Source organism: Vigna unguiculata, chromosome 8, assembly GCF_037176805.1.
Source record: "Vigna unguiculata cultivar grain cowpea cultivar isolate G323 ecotype 2 chromosome 8, ASM3717680v1, whole genome shotgun sequence".
NCBI lineage: Eukaryota > Viridiplantae > Streptophyta > Magnoliopsida > Fabales > Fabaceae > Vigna > Vigna unguiculata.
In genome coordinates, this window is record NC_140799.1 from 20,711,062 (window position 1) to 20,729,955 (window position 18,894).

The window sequence follows — 18,894 nt, forward strand, 5'->3', positions numbered from 1 at the left end:
AGAACAAAGAGACATTGATGTATAACCTTCTGAATATAGTTTTTTTATGAATTTAGTCCAAATTAAGTAAAAAAGACACCATAATCGTTCATTGAGGATTCACGTTTCAAACTAAAAAAAAAAATGACTTGGAAATTTCACCTATTTCATCCAGATGAACCAACATCTTACCGTCAACAACCTGCAAAAGAAAAACATTACTAATGCATGTATCATAAGATTTTCATATATATTTTCACATATATGTAGCGAAATATTATCGAAAACTACAATCACATAAAGGAAGATAAAAATGAAACACTAAATAACCTCAAAATAAGGCACTATAGGTGATAAAAAAAAGTATTCAAAATCCGGAAGCGCAGAGAAGAGTGAGAAAAAAAAAAAAAAATATATATATATATATATATATATATATATATATATATATATAGATATATAACAAATAGCATACAGCGGCAACATAAAAATATAAAGATAGAACGCACAATAAAAATCTGCAGAGTAGAGGCTAAACCCTATAAGCATAAAGAAAAGAGTTGAAAACCGTGATGCATAGCGTGACACCTAAGATAAAGATAGGCCTGTAAGAGATTTGAAACACATCCAAATTACAAGGAGCCATGCATAAAAAAGATTTATGCAACCACCTGTTTACATTTGAAAAAGCCACGGATGCATTTGATTTTTCCTTTGAGTTGGTGACAAAATTTAGATTTTGTACTTCCTTGATTGTTATAATTATAGATTTATTTATTTTGTTATTTTAGGTGTGACACGTGCAATTTATCATTTGTGCCCCTCAATTTTATAACTTATATAGATAAGATAATGATGACAATATTTAAATTTTAAAGTTTAAAAATAACTTTAAGAAAAAGCTTAGAAAGATGTTTAAAATTGAGAGAATGTTGCATCTAAATAATAATTATCAAACTGTACATTTCATTACATATAATAGTCACCATTGCCAACTAATATAGCTAAACTTCCCAACAATAAAGCCCGAATAATAAAATAACAAACCAACTATGAACAACTGAACACTCGAATCTGCAATAACCAAAGACCCTCCAACACCAAGAAGACGTCCTTCTAGCTTTCCCTACACACTAAATTTATCTTTTATTTCTCCTTATTTCGCCCCTTTGGAGGTAGCAACTGCCAATCAAGAATACCTAAGTAAACCAATGAATCTCAGGTTGAAGAACCTTAGAACACTTTTACTTTATTCTGTGCAATTCTTTGGAAACTTCATGATGATGAAAAATTAGAGGAACCACCTAAGTCATGACAGTGTGTTTGCTGCTGCCCTGCTGCTTCTTGTTGAAGCCCTGCTGCCTCTTGACATGCCCATCCTGATTCTTGTGCTCTTCATCTTCTTTCACAAGGTAATTGTCTACCTGTGCCGCAGCTTGTCGTCCCTCCGAAATGGCCCACACCACCAGGGACTGACCCCGCCGACAATCCCCGGCTGCAAACACCCCTTTCACGTTAGTTGAGAACCGCCCATAATCAGCCTTGAAGTTTGACCTGTTGTCTCTATCCACACCCAACTTCTCTGCAATTGTCTGCCAAAAACAAAAGCAAAGCATATCATCACTTAGAAAAACATCACTACTATGTCTGGACTTCGCTAGAACATGATAAAAGTCAGAGCAAAACACCTATGATGTTTTTTCATGTTGCACATAAACATTTATAACTGTTACAGAGACATCTTATGTCCCTTAACTTCTACATAAACTTGCCATTTTCAGTTAGTAGCTTTTTATGAAATAAAATAAAGTTATTTTGATGGATACTTACAGGCTCGGGACCAAGGAAACCCATGGCTAGTAAAACTAGGTCAGCTTCAATAATCTCTTCCGAACCCTCAATTTCCTTAAACTGAAACTTGCCTGTTTCATCCTTTTCCCAGCAAACGCGAATCACTTCAAGTCCTTTCAAAACTCCGTTTTCATCCCCGACAAACCTTTTAGTCAGAACCTCGTATGATCTTGGATCTTTGCCAAATTTGGCTGCAGCCTCTTGGTGGCCGTAATCTACTCGGAATATGCGAGGCCACTGCATTCCAAAAATATTATGTTGGCACTATTTAGCTCAAAGACTCAAGTCAATAACAGTAGTTAATATGAACAAAACTATGTTGGCAACTATTTAGCCATTACTAGTAATTACGAGAGTCCAATTTCTGGTTGTCTAATAATACTAAGAAGATACATGACAGAATTTTAAAACTAACAATCCAAATCTAACCTGAGGCCACGGGTTGCCAGGAGCCCTAGTTGGTGGGGGCTGAGGAAGGAGTTCAAGATTTACAATGCTGCTACAACCATGACGAATGGACGTTCCTATGCAATCTGTGCCAGTGTCACCTCCACCAATGACCACGACCTTCTTGTCCTTGGCTGAAATGTAGTTACCATCTTCGAGATTACTATCAAGCAAGCTTTTAGTATTTGCATGGAGAAACTCCATGGCAAAATGAACTCCTGACAGCTCCCGCCCAGGTACAGGAAGATCCCTACATGAAAAGACTCAGTACACACCCACCTAAAGAAATTGAAATAAATCAAATGGGTAATAAGGACTTCATGTCTCTGCTTCACCTTGGTTTTGTAGATCCTACAGCCAAGACAATGGCATCATTTTCCTCCCGAAGCCGATCAAGAGAGTATAAAGGGTCATTTCCAACATTAGCATTCACCACAAAGTCTACTCCCTCCTCGGTCATAAGATTCACTCGTCGTTGAACTACATCTACTTTGTCAGATTTCATGTTGGGGACCCCATACATCATAAGCCCTCCAATCCTATCAGCTCTTTCATACACTGTTACCGTATGACCCATTTTATTTAGCTGATCAGCAGCTGCCAAACCAGCTGGTCCACTTCCAACGATGGCTACTCTTTTCCTGTATCATGAAAGATATTATTACTTAGTGGTAACAGTAGTCAATTTCAAAAACTTATAGAATGTTCCAGTTAAACTATGCTAATTATGGTAGCAGAGTTGAACATTTTAAAACCAGAAAATTACTAAACATCAACTTGGTGGGTTATACATATTTGATGAAAAGGAACAACAGAATAAAAGTATAGAGATGCTAAGAAGAAAAACAGCTTACCCAGTTCTCTTGACCGGAGGTCGTGGCACCATCCAACCCTCCTCAAAAGCCTTATCTATGATGGCACATTCAATGCTTTTAATAGACACGGGATTCTCAATAATACCAAGGACACAAGAACCTTCACAAGGAGCTGGGCACACCCGACCAGTAAACTCTGGAAAGTTATTTGTTTCAAGAAGCCTCTCTAATGCTTCCTTCCACCTATTTTGGTATACTAGCTCATTAAACTCTGGTATTTTATTTCCAAGAGGGCATCCAGAATTTTCCTGAAATATTATGCAAATATCTTCAGTTTAAATGCAGGTCCAGAAAACCCTTTTAAGAGAATATCTAAGTTGTAAACTAAAAATGAAAACTTGGAAGTGGAAATGCACACCTGATGACAGAAAGGGGTACCACAGTCCATGCAACGGGCTGACTGTGTTTTCAACAGGGGACCAGGCTTTGTCTCCTCCATCACTTCCTTCCAATCTGTCATGCGAACATTAGGATCCCTATACTGAACACCCTCGCGCTCATATGCAACAAAACCTCTATGCTTAATGGCATCACTGACTCGACTTGGCCTCTTGGGTGCCTCAGCCTGAAGATATTCAAACACATCAACACGGATAGACTGTGCAAAACTTATTTACATTAAAAATGAATATTATATTATAAATTTGTAGAGTGAAACCCAATCTAACAGGTTTTTGTTTTTAAAAAAGATCGTGCTTTTCTTATGAAATAGAACAGCAAATGTACAAATATTATAAAAAAAAAGTTGATGGTAAAAGTAAACTAACCTGACTCTGTTTCTCATTCAAAGATGCAGCTGCCAGTTTCTTTAGTTCTTCAAAAGCATCCTTCTCTACGGCTTGTGCTTCATCATCTTGCTCCTCTGCATCTTTTGCTGCATGCACCACTGCATCTTTGGAGGCTTCCTCAGACTTCACACTAGCTAGAGCACGTTTATATTCCCGAGGGAATACCTTGATAAATTTAGGAAGAAGATTCTCAAAATCATCAAGCACTTCTTTGGCAAGCAGACTATTTGTGTGACGCTGATGCTGCTGTATCAACATTCTAAGAGTATAAATGTCCTCTTCCTCTTCAACCTTGTCCAGATCTACTAGTTCCAAGTTGCATCGAGATTGGAACTTTCCATTCAAATCAAGAACATAAGCAATCCCGCCACTCATACCTGCAGCAAAATTTCTACCAGTTTCCCCAAGCACAACAACAGTTCCGCCAGTCATGTACTCACACCCGTGATCACCAACACCTTCCACAACAGCCTTAGCCCCAGAATTACGGACGCAAAATCTTTCTGCTGCCATCCCATTGAAGTAAGCTTCTCCTCGAGTGGCTCCATAGAGAGCCACATTACCAATCACAATGTTCTCCTTAGGGTCAAAATTACTTCCTTTAGGAGGATACACAACAATCTTGCCACCGGATAATCCTTTACCAACGTAGTCATTACTATCACCTTCAAGTTCCAAAGTGATACCAGGACAGAGGAATGCACCAAAGCTCTGGCCTGCACTGCCGGTAAATCTGATATGAATGGTGTCGTTTGGAAGACCAGCAAGGTGGTACCGTTTAGTCACCTCATGGCTCAGCATGGTTCCCACTGCACGGTTTACATTATAGATTGGAGTCTCAATGTATACAGGGAGACCCTTTTCCAAAGCAGCATTAGACAGACTTATGAGCTTGTTATCCAAGGCATTGTCCAAACCATGATCCTGTTTTTGCACACAATACTGAGCAGCTTCTGGGCGCAATTCAGCTGCAGGTCTAAGCAATAGAGAGAGATCAATGTTCTCTAGTTTCTCGTTGCTCTTAATGACTTCCTTATCAACCTCAAGCATATCAGATCGACCAACCATCTCATTAACTGTCCTAAACCCAAGCTGGGACATAATTTCTCTCATTTCTTCTGCCACCATAAAAAAGAAGTTGATAACATGCTCGGGTTCTCCAGCAAACTTTTCTCTGAGCACGGGATCTTGAGTGGCAATGCCAACTGGACAAGTGTTCTTGTGGCACTTCCGCATCATGATGCATCCAAGAGTAATGAGCGGAGCAGTACTGAAGCCAAACTCTTCTGCACCAAGCAGCGTAGCTATGGCCACATCTCTCCCTGTTTTCAGTTGGCCATCAGTTTGGAGGACTGTACGACCACGAAGATCATTAGCAACCAAAGTCTGGTGGGTCTCAGCCAGGCCAAGTTCCCAAGGAAGCCCAGCATTCTTTATGCCAGTCCATCTGGATGCCCCAGTACCTCCATCATGACCTGAGATCAACACATGGTCGGCATGGCCTTTAACAACTCCACTTGCAATAATTCCCACTCCAGCTTCAGATACCAACTTCACACTAATCCGAGCAGTTGGATTGGCATTCTACAAATTAACAAAACGGAATTAAACAGGATTAACGTCTATTTAAGGAATATTAAATTAAATCACTGATTGAGAAATAGAATCCTCAGATGAAAATACCTTCAGATCATGAATTAATTGGGCAAGGTCTTCAATTGAATAAATATCATGATGGGGAGGTGGACTGATAAGTCCTACCCCGGCAGTTGAATTCCTAGTAACAGCAATGTCTCCTATAACCTTGTGGCCAGGAAGTTCACCTCCCTCCCCAGGTTTTGCTCCCTAGAGATGACAATTATGTTAAGACAATACCACTCTGTTATGTGAAAAACTACAGAGGTATATATACCTAAAATAGCACCCAGAGGTGGCTTGAAATCATAGCATCATCTGCCATGAATATAAATTCATGAACAATAGAAATTTAACACCAAAAGTAATGCAGGGTCTGGAGACCAGTCAATGAAATCTCTTGATACTTAAGAAAGAGGACAATAACCTCAATTTAATAGACTAATTTTGACAGTTACCTGGGCCATTTTTATCTGTAGTTCATCAGCATTTGTAAGGTAGTAACTTGAGACTCCAAATCTCCCACTAGCCACTTGCTTAATGGCACTCCTTTTGGGATTCCTTGTGCCATCAGGAAGAGGCTCCATACGAGATGGTTGCTCCCCTCCCTCACCTATAACAAATATGCAAGAAACCAATCATCAGATAATCTCATAAATTGATAAGCTTAATCATCATCTAATACAAATAGAAACTCAAGTGGTGAGTAACTCGGGATATTCTGGATATTTTTGAGAAAAAACGATGCTGGAAAACATGCTATGCAAATATATGTAACAGTTCAGAAAAAACTGCTTGGATATTCTTCCAAAACGTTTAACAAACCTGTGTTGGATTTCCCGCCAATTTTATTCATAGCCATTGCTAATGCTGTGTGTGCCTCCAATGATATTGAACCATAACTCATGGCCCCAGTGCAGAACCGTTTTACTATTTCGCTAGCTGGCTCCACTTCATCAATAGGAATTTTAACAGCTGTCTCTTTAAATTTCAGAAGACCCCGCAAATTGCAAGCCTTGTTCAATTCATGAATGAACTTGGCATACTGTTTATATGCATCTGCACTGTTAGTTCTGGCAGCCTCTTGAAGCTTTGCTATAGCAACAGGATCATTCAGATGAACTTCACCACCCTTTCTCCAGTGATAATCACCAGGATTTGGTAACGCTACAGCTTCTGCACTTCCAGGAGAGAAAACACGGGAAGGAAAAGCCAACTCATGCAGTTGCAAAGCATCACGAGCAAGTGCCTCGAATGTTGCACCCTCGACTCGACTTGGAGTCCCAGCAAAGCACTTCTCAATCACTTCAGATGAAAGACCCAGAGCTTCAAAAATCTGAGCACCTTTGTATGATGCCAAAGTTGATATTCCCATCTTGGCAAGAACCTTCATCATTCCATAGTTGCTTGCTTTGAAATACTTCTTGACCAACTCTTCTTTTGAGTGGAATTCACCATTTGCTTTAGGTGGGATCTTTCCATCAACCTGCAGTCGCCAAATTGCCTCTATAGCCAAATATGGGCATATAGCATCAGCACCAAAACCAACAAGTGTACAGAAATGGTGCACTTCACGTGGCTCAGCAGATTCAACTATTAAGGCAACTCTAGTGCGCTCAAGTGTTTTAACTAGATGTTGATGGACAGCACCAACAGCTAGAAGGGAGCTCACGGCAACACGTTTCCTTGAGAAGGCTACAGATTCAATCACAGATGTAAATTAGATTAACGTACACCCTTAAGAAGTAACTTTAAGCAATAAAAGGTCTCCATGTGTGTAATACCTCTATCAGACAGCACAAGTGTGGTATAGCCTTCTTTAATTGCATCATGTGCTTCTGCACATATCCTGTCCAAGGCTTCCTCCAAGCCTCTCTTACCACGTTCCTTTGAGTACGTTATGTCTATAACTTTGCTGTTCCATCCCCTATAGTTCATTTTTTTAATGGCTTCCATTTCTTCAGTGGATAAAAGGGGACCTTTGAGGGAAAGGCGGTGACATTGCTGCTCCGTGATTTCAGTCAGATCGCCTTCTGGACCAACCATACATCGCATAGAAGTGACTATTTTCTCTCTGATAGGATCAATAGGAGGGTTTGTCACTTGAGCAAACATTTGCTTGAAATATTCAAAACTAAGTTTCTCTCTATTAGACATGACAGCTAGTGGTGTATCATTTCCCATTGACCCAAGGGCTTCTACACCATCCTTGGCCATAGGAAGTAACAGCATTTCCAATGATTCAACTGAATATCTGCATGTATAAAGCGGCATATAAAAATCATTTTCTTCACAAAAACTGCTGATAGAATTGAACAAATATTAATATTGGATGTTGCATACCCAAAAGCTTTCAATGGAGCCAGTAAGCCATGGATGCCCATATTTACCATATCTACGTCATCATTGGATGGCTGCAGTTCATTGAAGATGCAACAATTAGACTTGTCTACGAAAAATTTGTGAGTTGTTCACATCAATATTTATGCTATACTTACTGGAGCAACTCCTGCTATCGGTGGTGGTACTCTTCCAGATTCAGGAACAGAATCAACAATGTCTTTGAGTTCAATTTTCTGATTTTTGAGCCAATCCTCATAAGGTCTTGCCAATGAGTACTGCTCTTTTAAGGCATCATCATTTACAACTGCATGCTTCTCAAAATCAACCAGAAGCATCATGCCAGGATTTAGTCTTCCTTTCCTACATATATCTTCCGGTGGAATGTCAACAACCCCAACTTCACTTGCCATTATAACTCGTCCACTATGAGTGACATAGAAACGGCCTGGTCGCAGTCCATTCCTATCCAATGTAGCTCCAAGATAGTGACCATCGGTAACTGTAGAGAAATTAGATTAGATTAGTGCCAAATCACAAAACCAATATGAACAGGACAATAATATGTGTAGAACTGCAGCCCCAGCAAAATTTACATGATATAAGAGCTGGCCCATCCCATGGCTCCATGAGAGCTGAGAAGTATTCATAAAATGCTTTACGCTGAGAATCCATGTTCTTGTCATTTTGCCATGCTTCAGGAATCATCATCATAACAGCTTCAGGGAGACTTTTTCCTGAATGAAGCAAAAACTCGAGCACACCATCAAAAGCTCCTGCAATATAAAAACTACCAATTAGGATTCAGTATAGGACTATAGTCTTGGGTGCTGATATAATCTTTAGACACGATTTCACCTGAATCTGATGAATTTGCATCCACAATGGGCAAAAGCTTCTTTAATTCATTCTCTGATAAACCAAGCTCCTTGCATTTTAGTAAACCCTCACGTGCCTTCATCCTAAGAAATAAGCAATACTAGATCTATTAAAATGCAATTAGTACACCCCACAAAATTTACAATGCTTTTATGAGCACCCATAATCATCTAGCACCAAGCTTGACGCGCACTCAACTGACACAGTTCCATCTTTTGCGGAGGAATGAAGATACAATCATGTAATTAACAGACACTATTTACCATTCATCATTTCATCATAATGTGCTGATAGACCATTTAATTACTGAAGGCATACCAGTTAACATTGCCTCTGAGTGTGTTGATTTCGCCATTGTGTCCTAATACACGCATAGGTTGAGCACGATCCCAGCTAGGAAAAGTATTTGTAGAAAACCGTGAATGTATCTGCAGTTATGCACACCAAACAGAATATAAAACAGTGTAGAAAGTCAAATGAAAAAGTGCTGTTTATTCCAGGTGAACGCATATATTAAGTGCCAGTAGAAATTCTAGAAATCCTAAATATCCCATTCACTTTCACCAAAAATGGTTTTTCACTCCACCACTTTGAAGAAATTGTCCTCCAGATCAACTACCCACAGAAAGCATCAGCAGAAATTTCTGCAAACATGATTTATCTTGATAATGAACTTTCTTACCAACTCAACCATTGCATCCAATCCAGCATCCAAACTCAAACAGTATTCAAGGAAGCGGAAGAACTTAAGAGATCATTCAAACCTCAATGCCTCAGAAGTCATTCCCCAACCTTGCATCTCTTCAGTTACTGGTTGTTCCCATGCTGTTTGTTGGAGTATGAAGTTAGTGGAGAAAGAAAATAGGCTAATGGTTAATATATTTACCAGGGCCATGTAGCTCGTAAACCTTTCATTGCCAAGATCAGCAAAGTAATAATCCCTCAACTGAGCTGGTGTTAGCTGACCCTTGTAAACAACAGTCCTGTACAAAATTGAATAACCATCATGAATTTCACATTGACTGCATAACTTTTGCAGCAAACATAATTTACACGAGAAAATGAGATCCACTCTAGACATCCCACCTTGATGAAAGTGAACAGATATAGAAATCAGTAATGCCGTCATTTTGGAGGTTTAGTGCAGATGTAATAGCTGCCATGCTGAGCTTCCTTAATATGTACATCTGCAAAAACAAAGTATCTATTAAGTTCTATCACTTAAGAGTTAATCATACAGCGACAAAAATATGAGCTGAACCTAAAGTTGTTAAGCAAAAATTCAACTCTCAGCAGGATTTTATATCTGAAGAAAACTTCACCTTTGTTCACTTAAATATTTTAACACAAATGTCTTTCCACCAATGTCACATGTAGAAAATGTACCTGTCTTTCCAAATCAACATTTGATTGAGCACTTGGCGTCAGAAACACCTGTTCAATCACTGGTTCCGTCTGTAGAGCCGATTTGCCCAATTCTGTGTTATCAGTGGGTACAGACCGCCAACCAAGAACAGTGTGCCCCAGAGATTCAGCAACCTTAAACCAGAAGCACGGCATAGTCACTATCAATTGTCAGTAAAATATAAAACAATAATTACAGTAATCACAAAAGGTTAAAAATATTAAAAGATAATTTTAGCTAGTGGAAGACAAGTTCAGCAAGATAAAAATAGTTTAAAAAGTATCATAAAAAAAAGTACAGCACTCAAAAGCTATTATTGTTGTTCATCAAATCAATTCAAATTAAATATCAAAAACAAAAACTTCGGAATTAGATTTACCTTGGTAAATATTCTTTTGCTTTCCTCCCTTCGATTTTCAGACCTTGGCAAGAAAAACATGCCGACTGCATATTTTCCTTGGGGAGGAAGCTCAAAATCCACAACCTGCAACAAGACAAACCTATTACTTAAGATAACTGGTGCTAAGTACCAATAAATCAAATATTTTTTTTCATCAACTAAAAGGGTACAGACTAAGAATGAGCCAATCAGAACTTATCTTAATGCAATAAATACTATTTACTACTTACCTACCACCTAATAACTATATAAAAATTAAAAGCCCCTTGGGAAAAAGGAAAAAAAAGCAAATGCAAAGCTCTTTAGTATAAAAATAATTCTATTAATCGAGATGAAAAATATGTTGTTTCCCATCATAATAATAATAATAATATAATTTTGAATAAGAATATCGTACAAATCAACAAAGAATAACAATGATTAAAAAAAATGAAACAAATATAAGAAAAAGTAAGCATCCATATTTACTGCTTATTATGGAATCGGTATCCATAGAAATAAATACTACTCTAGCGACATTGAATTGTGAATTGAAAGATAAAAAATCTCAAATAAATCAAGCAGCTTTTAGTAAAACAAATCATCATCATCAACCGAAACTAACATCGTGAGTACTTCTAGAAAAATAACAAAATAAAAATCATAAAAATATTTTCAATGAAAAATCCCAATGAACAAACACAAACATATAGTTGGGGCATGATAAAATAGCTAGAAATTTGAGTGAAGCATACATATAAAAATCAATGTCTCATCTAAAAACATACATATCAAAAGAATAGTAAACAATGTCTATTCTGATATTTCTCTATATTTATTCAAGAGGACATATTTGTTTCCAGATAAACTGCAGCGGAAAGATGTTTTGAACAAATAACAGTTAAGGAATACATTTTGAAGATAAACACGACAATTCTGTTCAAAAAACTCGTGAGTTATTAATTTATTTTTAAGTGTGACGGGGATGACAGAAATTTTATTATTTTTTCAAAATGTCAATTGTCAATTTTATGTTATAAAAAGTTGTTATAAATAAAAATAGACACTTTATAAATCAACTACATTTATAAAGGCTTGAAGGATCACATACTAACTTCGAAGTAATAGTTCATCAATATTTGTTTTACTAGTTTTATTAGAATAGAACAATAAATGGAAATATCATGTTCATTTTGTGAATTAAAATAATATTAATGTTAAAAAAAGCTAGAATATATATATATATATATATATATATATATATATATATATAATCAAGTTTTATGTTTTTATCAGCGTAATATTATGAATTCCGATATCTATGTGGTCTTAAAAATATCATTGGAGATATTTGTAAAATTAAAAAATATGCAAACAAAACATAGAGGTAGATATTTGTAAAATTAAAAAGTGCAAACAAAAAACGTGCCTCCTGGTAAAAGACATGAGGCAGAGCAACAAGAATTCCAGCACCATCTCCAGTGTTGGCTTCGCATCCGCAAGCACCTCTGTGCGTCATCCTCACCAACATTTCAAGCGCGTCAGTTACCTGCAGTGCACATGCGCACCCAAATAATCGCACCCAATTAATCTTAAACATCCTTTTACATCCAAATCTAAAACCAAACCAAGACATACCGTTCTGCGGTTACACTCTCCCGACAACTCCGCCACGAACCCCACCCCGCACGAGTCTTTGTCCATAGCTGGATCATACAGCCCCAGTGGCTTTTCCGGCACGGCGGAGAATGCTGACCGGACCGCCACCCTCCATTTTGGCAACCGCCTTGATTGCAGCAACTGGATCCGGTCCAACCCGCTCGACCGCACCTGTGTGCCGAACAGTCTTTTCTTCTCTACGGTTGAGGCAGAGCACCGAGCAACCCTGCTTCTCAGACGCAGACGCGCTGCTTTGTTAGGGCTGTTGAAAACGTTTATTTGAGGGTTGTTTAGAGCGGGGATAGTGAAGGACAAAGCGTTAGACATTGTTCACCGAAAAATTAAAAATAAAGCAATAACAAGATGCAACGCTTGTGCTTCTTTTTTTGCGAAAATTTTAATTGAATTAGCTTGCGAGAAGTCTTATTTGAGCGTCCAGATTCTGTTACATGTGCCTGAATAGAGAAATACAGAAGATTGTATATATTGGATTTGAGGTATTTTTCACATTAAGAGAAACAGATCTGGAATTACTGGTTGAAGATCCGGGTTGTGAGGAGGTGGTAACCAAGAATTGAGATGTTAAAGGGGTGTCTGGTATGATGGGGACAGAATACCGAAACTGAGGAAGAAAGAAGATAAGAGAGGGAGTAAAACAGAGAGAGATGGCAGAGGGCGCGTGGTGTGAGGAGTGTTGTTGCGAGAAGAGGGGAAGGTGGATATATAAGGAAGAAGAAGAGGTGGTAGGAAGAGGGAGTGTAGGGACCACTAGTTGTTCTTGTTGTGCTGGATGGTGTTGTTTGTATAATTACCAACTTCGACCTCATCACTGTTCTGTTTTCTTTGTCGACAGCTTAGGATTCACAGTGACGCCACGTGCGAGCTGTTCTATGTGGCATGCTAAAGCCGCTCCATGGTGGGGCCTACAATCTGGGTAGGTTCGGTCGTGAACTAGGAACCTGTGTGCTATACTCCGCTGCGGCTGATAGACACCGTAAATAAATACTTTCTATTATTAGTATTTTTTTTTTCACCGTACTAGTACTATGAAGATACTTTCTAAGAAAATTAAATATTTCAAGATGCTTGAATGGATAAAAAGAAGGTGAAAAAAAAGCCTAATCATTTATTTAGAAATTTCTGGGTTGAATTTAGTTTTTTTTTAATTTTGGATTTAATAGTCAATGAATATGGCTTTCTCATTTATTTAGAAATTTCTGGGTTGAATTTAGTTTTTTTTTTTTTAATTTTGGATTTAATAGTCAATGAATAGTTCAACATATGTTATCTTCAATTTTGTTCGTGAAAATTAATAAACTTAAACAATTGTTAAAATTTTAATTCAAATCATGTTTGTAGGAGATCGAAAGTTAATTAATAATAATTTTAATAGTGGATTATGTTATTAATAGTAGATTATGTTAAAAGAGACATAGTGTTTTAGTTGTCTAGAGATTAATTGAGGAAGTTAACCCTTTAATAGTAATATTTTATTTTCTTCTATAAATATTATGTGTTTTGTCATATTTTTATTACTTTTAATTTTGTTCGATAGTTATGCTTTGATTTTCTTTTTTTCCTTGTTATGTGTTATTTAGGAAGTGAATTGGTCGTGAAAAAGCAAGGCTAAGAGAGATTGGTTTACACAAAATTAGTTAATTACTCCGTTTTCTACTACAAAGATTGTGAGGAATCTCACCTTTAAAAAAAGTATATTTACTTAATTAGTTTTGATTGTCTTAGCATATCTTTAATTAAATTGTTTATCTTACATTTTATTAATTATTGTATTATTAAATGTAAGGTTATTTAGAATTTTATAGTAATGCTATAAAAGATTTATAAATCACTAGGATAAATTGGTTCTAAAATTCTTTTACAAAGATTTTCTAACTCTTATATTTTAAAGTTAAAAATAGTAAAACATGAATTCAAAAAATATAAAATAAAATTTTAATATTAAAATATTGACCTTTTTATTTTAAAAATATTAATTTTAAATATTTATAATATTGTAATTTATTTTATTATAAATATATTTATTTAAAATTTTTTACAAAATTGTACGTATATATGATTTACGTTATCTTTTTTGTTAAATAATATTGATTTAATTTTTATATATAAAAAATATGAAGAATATTTAATAATAAAAATATTTATATTATAATTTAGTGTAAAAATTTACATGACAAATTTATTTTATCAATAAATATATATTATTTTTCAAATAATATTATTTTAAAAGATAAAAGTAAAATATATATTTTTTAAATTTTATTCTATTAAATGATCAAATAATTAGAAATTGTAAAAAATGAAATTAAAAATAAAAAGATAATATTATAAAAGATAATTAATATTTTAAATATAAATTAATAAATAAATAAAAGAATAAAATAAATTTTTAGAAACATGTAACAACAAAGTAAAATAGATAAAAACAAATAATTCTAAGTGACAATAAAATAAATATGGATAAAAAATAAATCAACAATATTAATAATTAAAAAATTAATATTTTTTGGACTCAAAATAAATATGGATAAAAGATAAATTTTTTTTTTTGCTTATAGGTGTAACATCCCATTTAAATAATAACATAATTAAATAAAATCTTACACCGGATAATATAAAGAGCCAAGTTGCGGAGTATAAGGTCACTCCTTACAGTTATTCAAGTTACTTAAAAGAAAATACTAAAGCTCACTACAATGCCTACAACCCAAAAGGAGTAAGAGATAGCCAATATTCAAAATAAAGTCTTAGGGACAATACAATATACGGGCCTTAGCCCTAAAGAAAAGCCCAAATAAAACGTGAAGTCCAGCCCAAGTAAACTATGTAGCGAAATCATCTCTCTCCTGTTGACCACGAGTACCTCTCGCATATGCTCCCATCAATAAATTGATAATCATCGTAAAGGTAGAAGAACAACATACAAGGCAATCAAACAAGCAAAGGGTAAGCTAGAGCTAAAAAGATTTCATCATGCAATCAGATATACTTTCACAGTCCAATATACACAGATCATCCAAGCATGTTATGACCTTCAAATCAATACACTAAGAGTCGACTCGACTCATCCGGATACATCTAACCTGGTCGGATTCAGCGGATGCTTGCACTTGTGGTGGATACCTTTGCTCATCCCTGAGCTATGTGTTACAAGTGTTACAAGTGTTACAATGAATCAATTCCCTCACACACAAGGTTAGCCCTTGATGAGTTTCAGGCCTCCTGCTACTCTCACCACAGGAGTCAGTCCGCTCTAAGTGAGACTAACTGACTCCTTAGAGTGTCAGGATGCAATCCTTACCTTGAATCCTTACCAAGTTATATAGATGGGGCACCACCATGGACACCCACTAACAGGGACCATGGAATTACGTCCCGACCACTGAAGCACGACCAGGAAGTCTCACCTACAGACTCATGGATTTACGTACTGACAACATACCAATCACATTCCAAACAAACAAATAATATTGATCATGCATTTAACACCTCACGCCATCCTTTGTAACCCATCCTCATTCATATTTCATGTTGATTTCATACCATCCCATTCTTCTCAATTCGGGGATATAGAACTTCACCTCATACCAATACTATGCCATCAATGTAACATTATTGTTCATACTGAATTCATGACCACATATATAACCAACCATTTCATTGAAATCGCATGCGAAGATTTATCCAAGTTCATCATTAACAATCCATGAATCACATCACTCATGCAAATTCATGCATCTCATACTTTATAAATGCATACCAAGACATAAATATATCACAAAATAGTATTCATCCCAAATAAATGAGTGCCAACGTTTAAGTACTTGCAATTCCATACAATCAAGCACAACCCACAACCATAGTTCTTACACCAAAATTTCCAAGAAAATTTATTATCACGAAACCAAAATCATTGCAGTAATGCGTGACACATTTCTCAAGCTACAGACATCTAATCGACAATCTAACCGGTCAAATCATAAAATAGCATGTTGTGAACCACATGTCAAAATTTGAGCTCAATCCAACGGTTAATGAGTTAGGAAAGTCAATTTTACTAAAAATACACCATCGCCCAGCGAGCCAAGGAACTCGCCCAGCGACTCAGAATACGAGAAATGACGTCAAACATCACAGTTTCATTAATATTTGAACCCCTAACTCAGAAATATATCAAAACTAACATTTTCCAATCATTTAAGCATAAAACAGAAACGAAAACAAACCACATGTTTCAAAAACGCACAAAAGAACCTAGCTTCCCTTACTTGGAAAAGGGCTAATATTGGACTTCGACTCTTAAGCCAGCGAAACCAGTAGCTCCAAGGACAAATCTATGAACTGAAACAGTGGCACGACAAAGGAGATTGAATTCACACATTGAGTCCCGACATAAACCATGAAAACAACTTAGAAAGGCTAGATTCGAGAACTAACTTACGTGAACGGGAGACGGAGGTTGAGCTCACTTGAATTGGGTAGATCTCCAAATCCTAGCAGAGATTATGTGGAGAGAAAATGGGTGAGTTAGGACACTGATTTTTCAGAATGACTTGCAATTGAGGGACCTTGGCTGCTTTAGGGGCCTTGACACCCTATGGGCCAGCTCTTTAAGCCCAACAGTGTGGCAGCCCTTAACATTAGGACACTCAATAAAAGTGGGTCTTACAATAGGAATCTTTCATAGTGTAATAGGTGAAAACTAATGTATCATTAAATAAACTTTTAATATTTGATTGTATTATCTAACATCTTATCTATTCGTGCATAACACTCAATCCTATGGGTTTAGGAACTAGAAAAGATTTCTTTAAATTACTCTTTGTCATAAAGATAAGAAACTCTCATGTATTATTTATGTGCTACTAAACTATACTTAATAGACAAGAGACAAATAATATGCCATAAAAACAACATTGACTTGTGAAAATTTAAAAGGAAATTTTCTGCAAAAATATTTTCGAGCTAAATATGTAAAAGAAGTTCAACTCCGTGCAGGAAAATCTGTTTGAGTGTGGTCCTAAATAGGGATGGCAACGGGGCGGGGTGGGGACGGGTTTCGCTATCCCATACCCATCCCCGCATAAAAAATTCATCCCCATCCCCATACTCAAACCCAACGGGTATCAAACTTTTTTCCCATCCCCATCCCCACCGGGTAACGGGTATAATCTCGTACCCATATCCGTACCCGTGTTCTAACTACTTCACTATTAATTTTTATAAAAGAAAAAAAATTACGGTAAAGAAAACATAATATTATGAAATATTCAATATTAGGAGGATTTTCTTTGATGCCAAATACCTTAAAATAAATTATAATTGTTTACATTTTATATTAGAATACCAAATAAAATTTCATGTGAACCAAAACATTTATTAAATTTGCAAACTACAACATTGATGAACTTAGTTGATAAAATTAAAAAATATTTCAAAAAAATATAAAAGGAAAACAAATATTCAAATTAAAATATATTTTAAATGTTTGTTTACTTCAATTTTTTAAATTCTAATGAATCTCTTTTTTATACACTAATAAAAGTTATAATATATCACTTGATCAAAATGACACAAAGAACAAATAATAAACATAATAATAAAAGGAAAAAAAATATTCAAATTAAAATATATTTTAAATGTTTGTTTACTTCAATTTTTTAAATTATAATAAATCTCTTTTTTATACACTAATAAAAGTTATAATACATCACTTGATCAAAATGACACAAAGAACAAATAATAAACATAATAATAAAATTTTGACATAGATTTTGTATCTTTTGAACTTCAATATATGTTGGATAGTGACAAAAAAATATTCATAGCAATTACATTAAATTTTTATATTGTAGTAAATAAAAGTTATTTATACAATTAAAGTGAAAAAAATTACAGTATGATTAATAGTGAGTTATAAAATAACAAATAATTAGATAGAATATATCGAAATATTATTCTACATGATGAAAATAAACAATAAATAAAAATATTAAAAAACTAACAAATGTGTGTTTTAGAAATAATTTGAGAGACTATCGAAAGAAATCGCACAAAGGAAATCAAATGTATAATTAAGGTATGATAAAATAAAAAATACATTAGAGAACTAATTATTAAATTACGTTTGAAGTGGTTAAAATTAAATAGAAATATCATTAGTGACCAAAAAATTTGTCATTAAATTACAAATAAATTAGTAATTAAATTGGTCATTAAATCAATTATCGATTCGATCATTGAATCAGTCACTACTTTAGTCATTGATTCAGACAATAAATCAACTACTACCACCAATGATGAAAAATAGTGACTGATATGGGTTACTGACTAAATCAGTCACCATTTCATGTTTTTCTTGTAGTGAATTATCATATACTATTCCTAAATATCATTATATATATATATATATATATATATATATATAATTTTAACCACTTCAAACAGAATTGAAAGTGAAAAAATTACATTATGATTAACAATGAGTTATAAAATAAAAAATAATTAGATAGAATATATCGAAATATTATTCTACATGATAAAAATAAAAACAATAAATAAAAATATTAAAAAACTAACAAATGTGTGTTTTAGAAATAATTTGAGAGACTATCGAAAAAAATCACACAAAGGAAATCA

General features: G+C 35.2%; 1 protein-coding gene across 3 annotated transcripts; it reads right to left on the reverse strand.

Moving 5' to 3' along the window:
- Positions 1 to 900: 900 nt before the first annotated feature.
- Positions 901 to 12,938, reverse strand: LOC114194130 (glutamate synthase [NADH], amyloplastic). Of its 3 annotated transcripts, XM_028084198.2 has the most exons (22): positions 12,217 to 12,938; positions 12,008 to 12,127; positions 10,579 to 10,683; positions 10,181 to 10,333; positions 9,881 to 9,981; positions 9,681 to 9,777; positions 9,113 to 9,222; positions 8,774 to 8,877; positions 8,512 to 8,691; positions 8,074 to 8,417; positions 7,919 to 7,989; positions 7,360 to 7,829; positions 6,401 to 7,270; positions 6,034 to 6,188; positions 5,624 to 5,785; positions 3,920 to 5,524; positions 3,511 to 3,717; positions 3,132 to 3,400; positions 2,613 to 2,918; positions 2,260 to 2,527; positions 1,810 to 2,067; positions 901 to 1,571 (listed from the first exon to the last, which is right to left on the reverse strand). In XM_028084198.2, the coding sequence occupies exons 1-22, from the start codon at positions 12,562 to 12,564 to the stop codon at positions 1,284 to 1,286; spliced, it is 6,591 nt and encodes a 2,196-aa protein (XP_027939999.1). In that variant the 5' UTR covers positions 12,565 to 12,938; the 3' UTR covers positions 901 to 1,283. The 3 variants fall into 3 exon arrangements, with proteins under 3 accessions (XP_027939999.1, XP_027940000.1, XP_027940001.1); XM_028084199.2 differs by lacking the exons at positions 9,881 to 9,981; positions 10,181 to 10,333; positions 10,579 to 10,683; positions 12,008 to 12,127; positions 12,217 to 12,938 and having other exon boundaries at positions 9,477 to 9,717; XM_028084200.2 differs by lacking the exons at positions 9,681 to 9,777; positions 9,881 to 9,981; positions 10,181 to 10,333; ... (1 more) ...; positions 12,008 to 12,127; positions 12,217 to 12,938 and adding an exon at positions 9,559 to 9,576.
- Positions 12,939 to 18,894: the final 5,956 nt, after the last annotated feature.

Bases quoted from the DNA above. Each gene is read 5' to 3' on its own strand.
- LOC114194130 (XM_028084198.2), bottom strand. From the start codon at position 12,564: ATGTCTAACGCTTTGTCCTTCACTATCCCCGCTCTAAACAACCCTCAA. The intron at 8,878-9,112 runs GTATGCCTTCAG...CTTATTTCTTAG, and splicing joins CTCAGAGGCAATGTTAACTG to GATGAAGGCACGTGAGGGTT. The intron at 2,068-2,259 runs GTTAGATTTGGA...TTTGGAATGCAG, and splicing joins CTGGCAACCCGTGGCCTCAG to TGGCCTCGCATATTCCGAGT.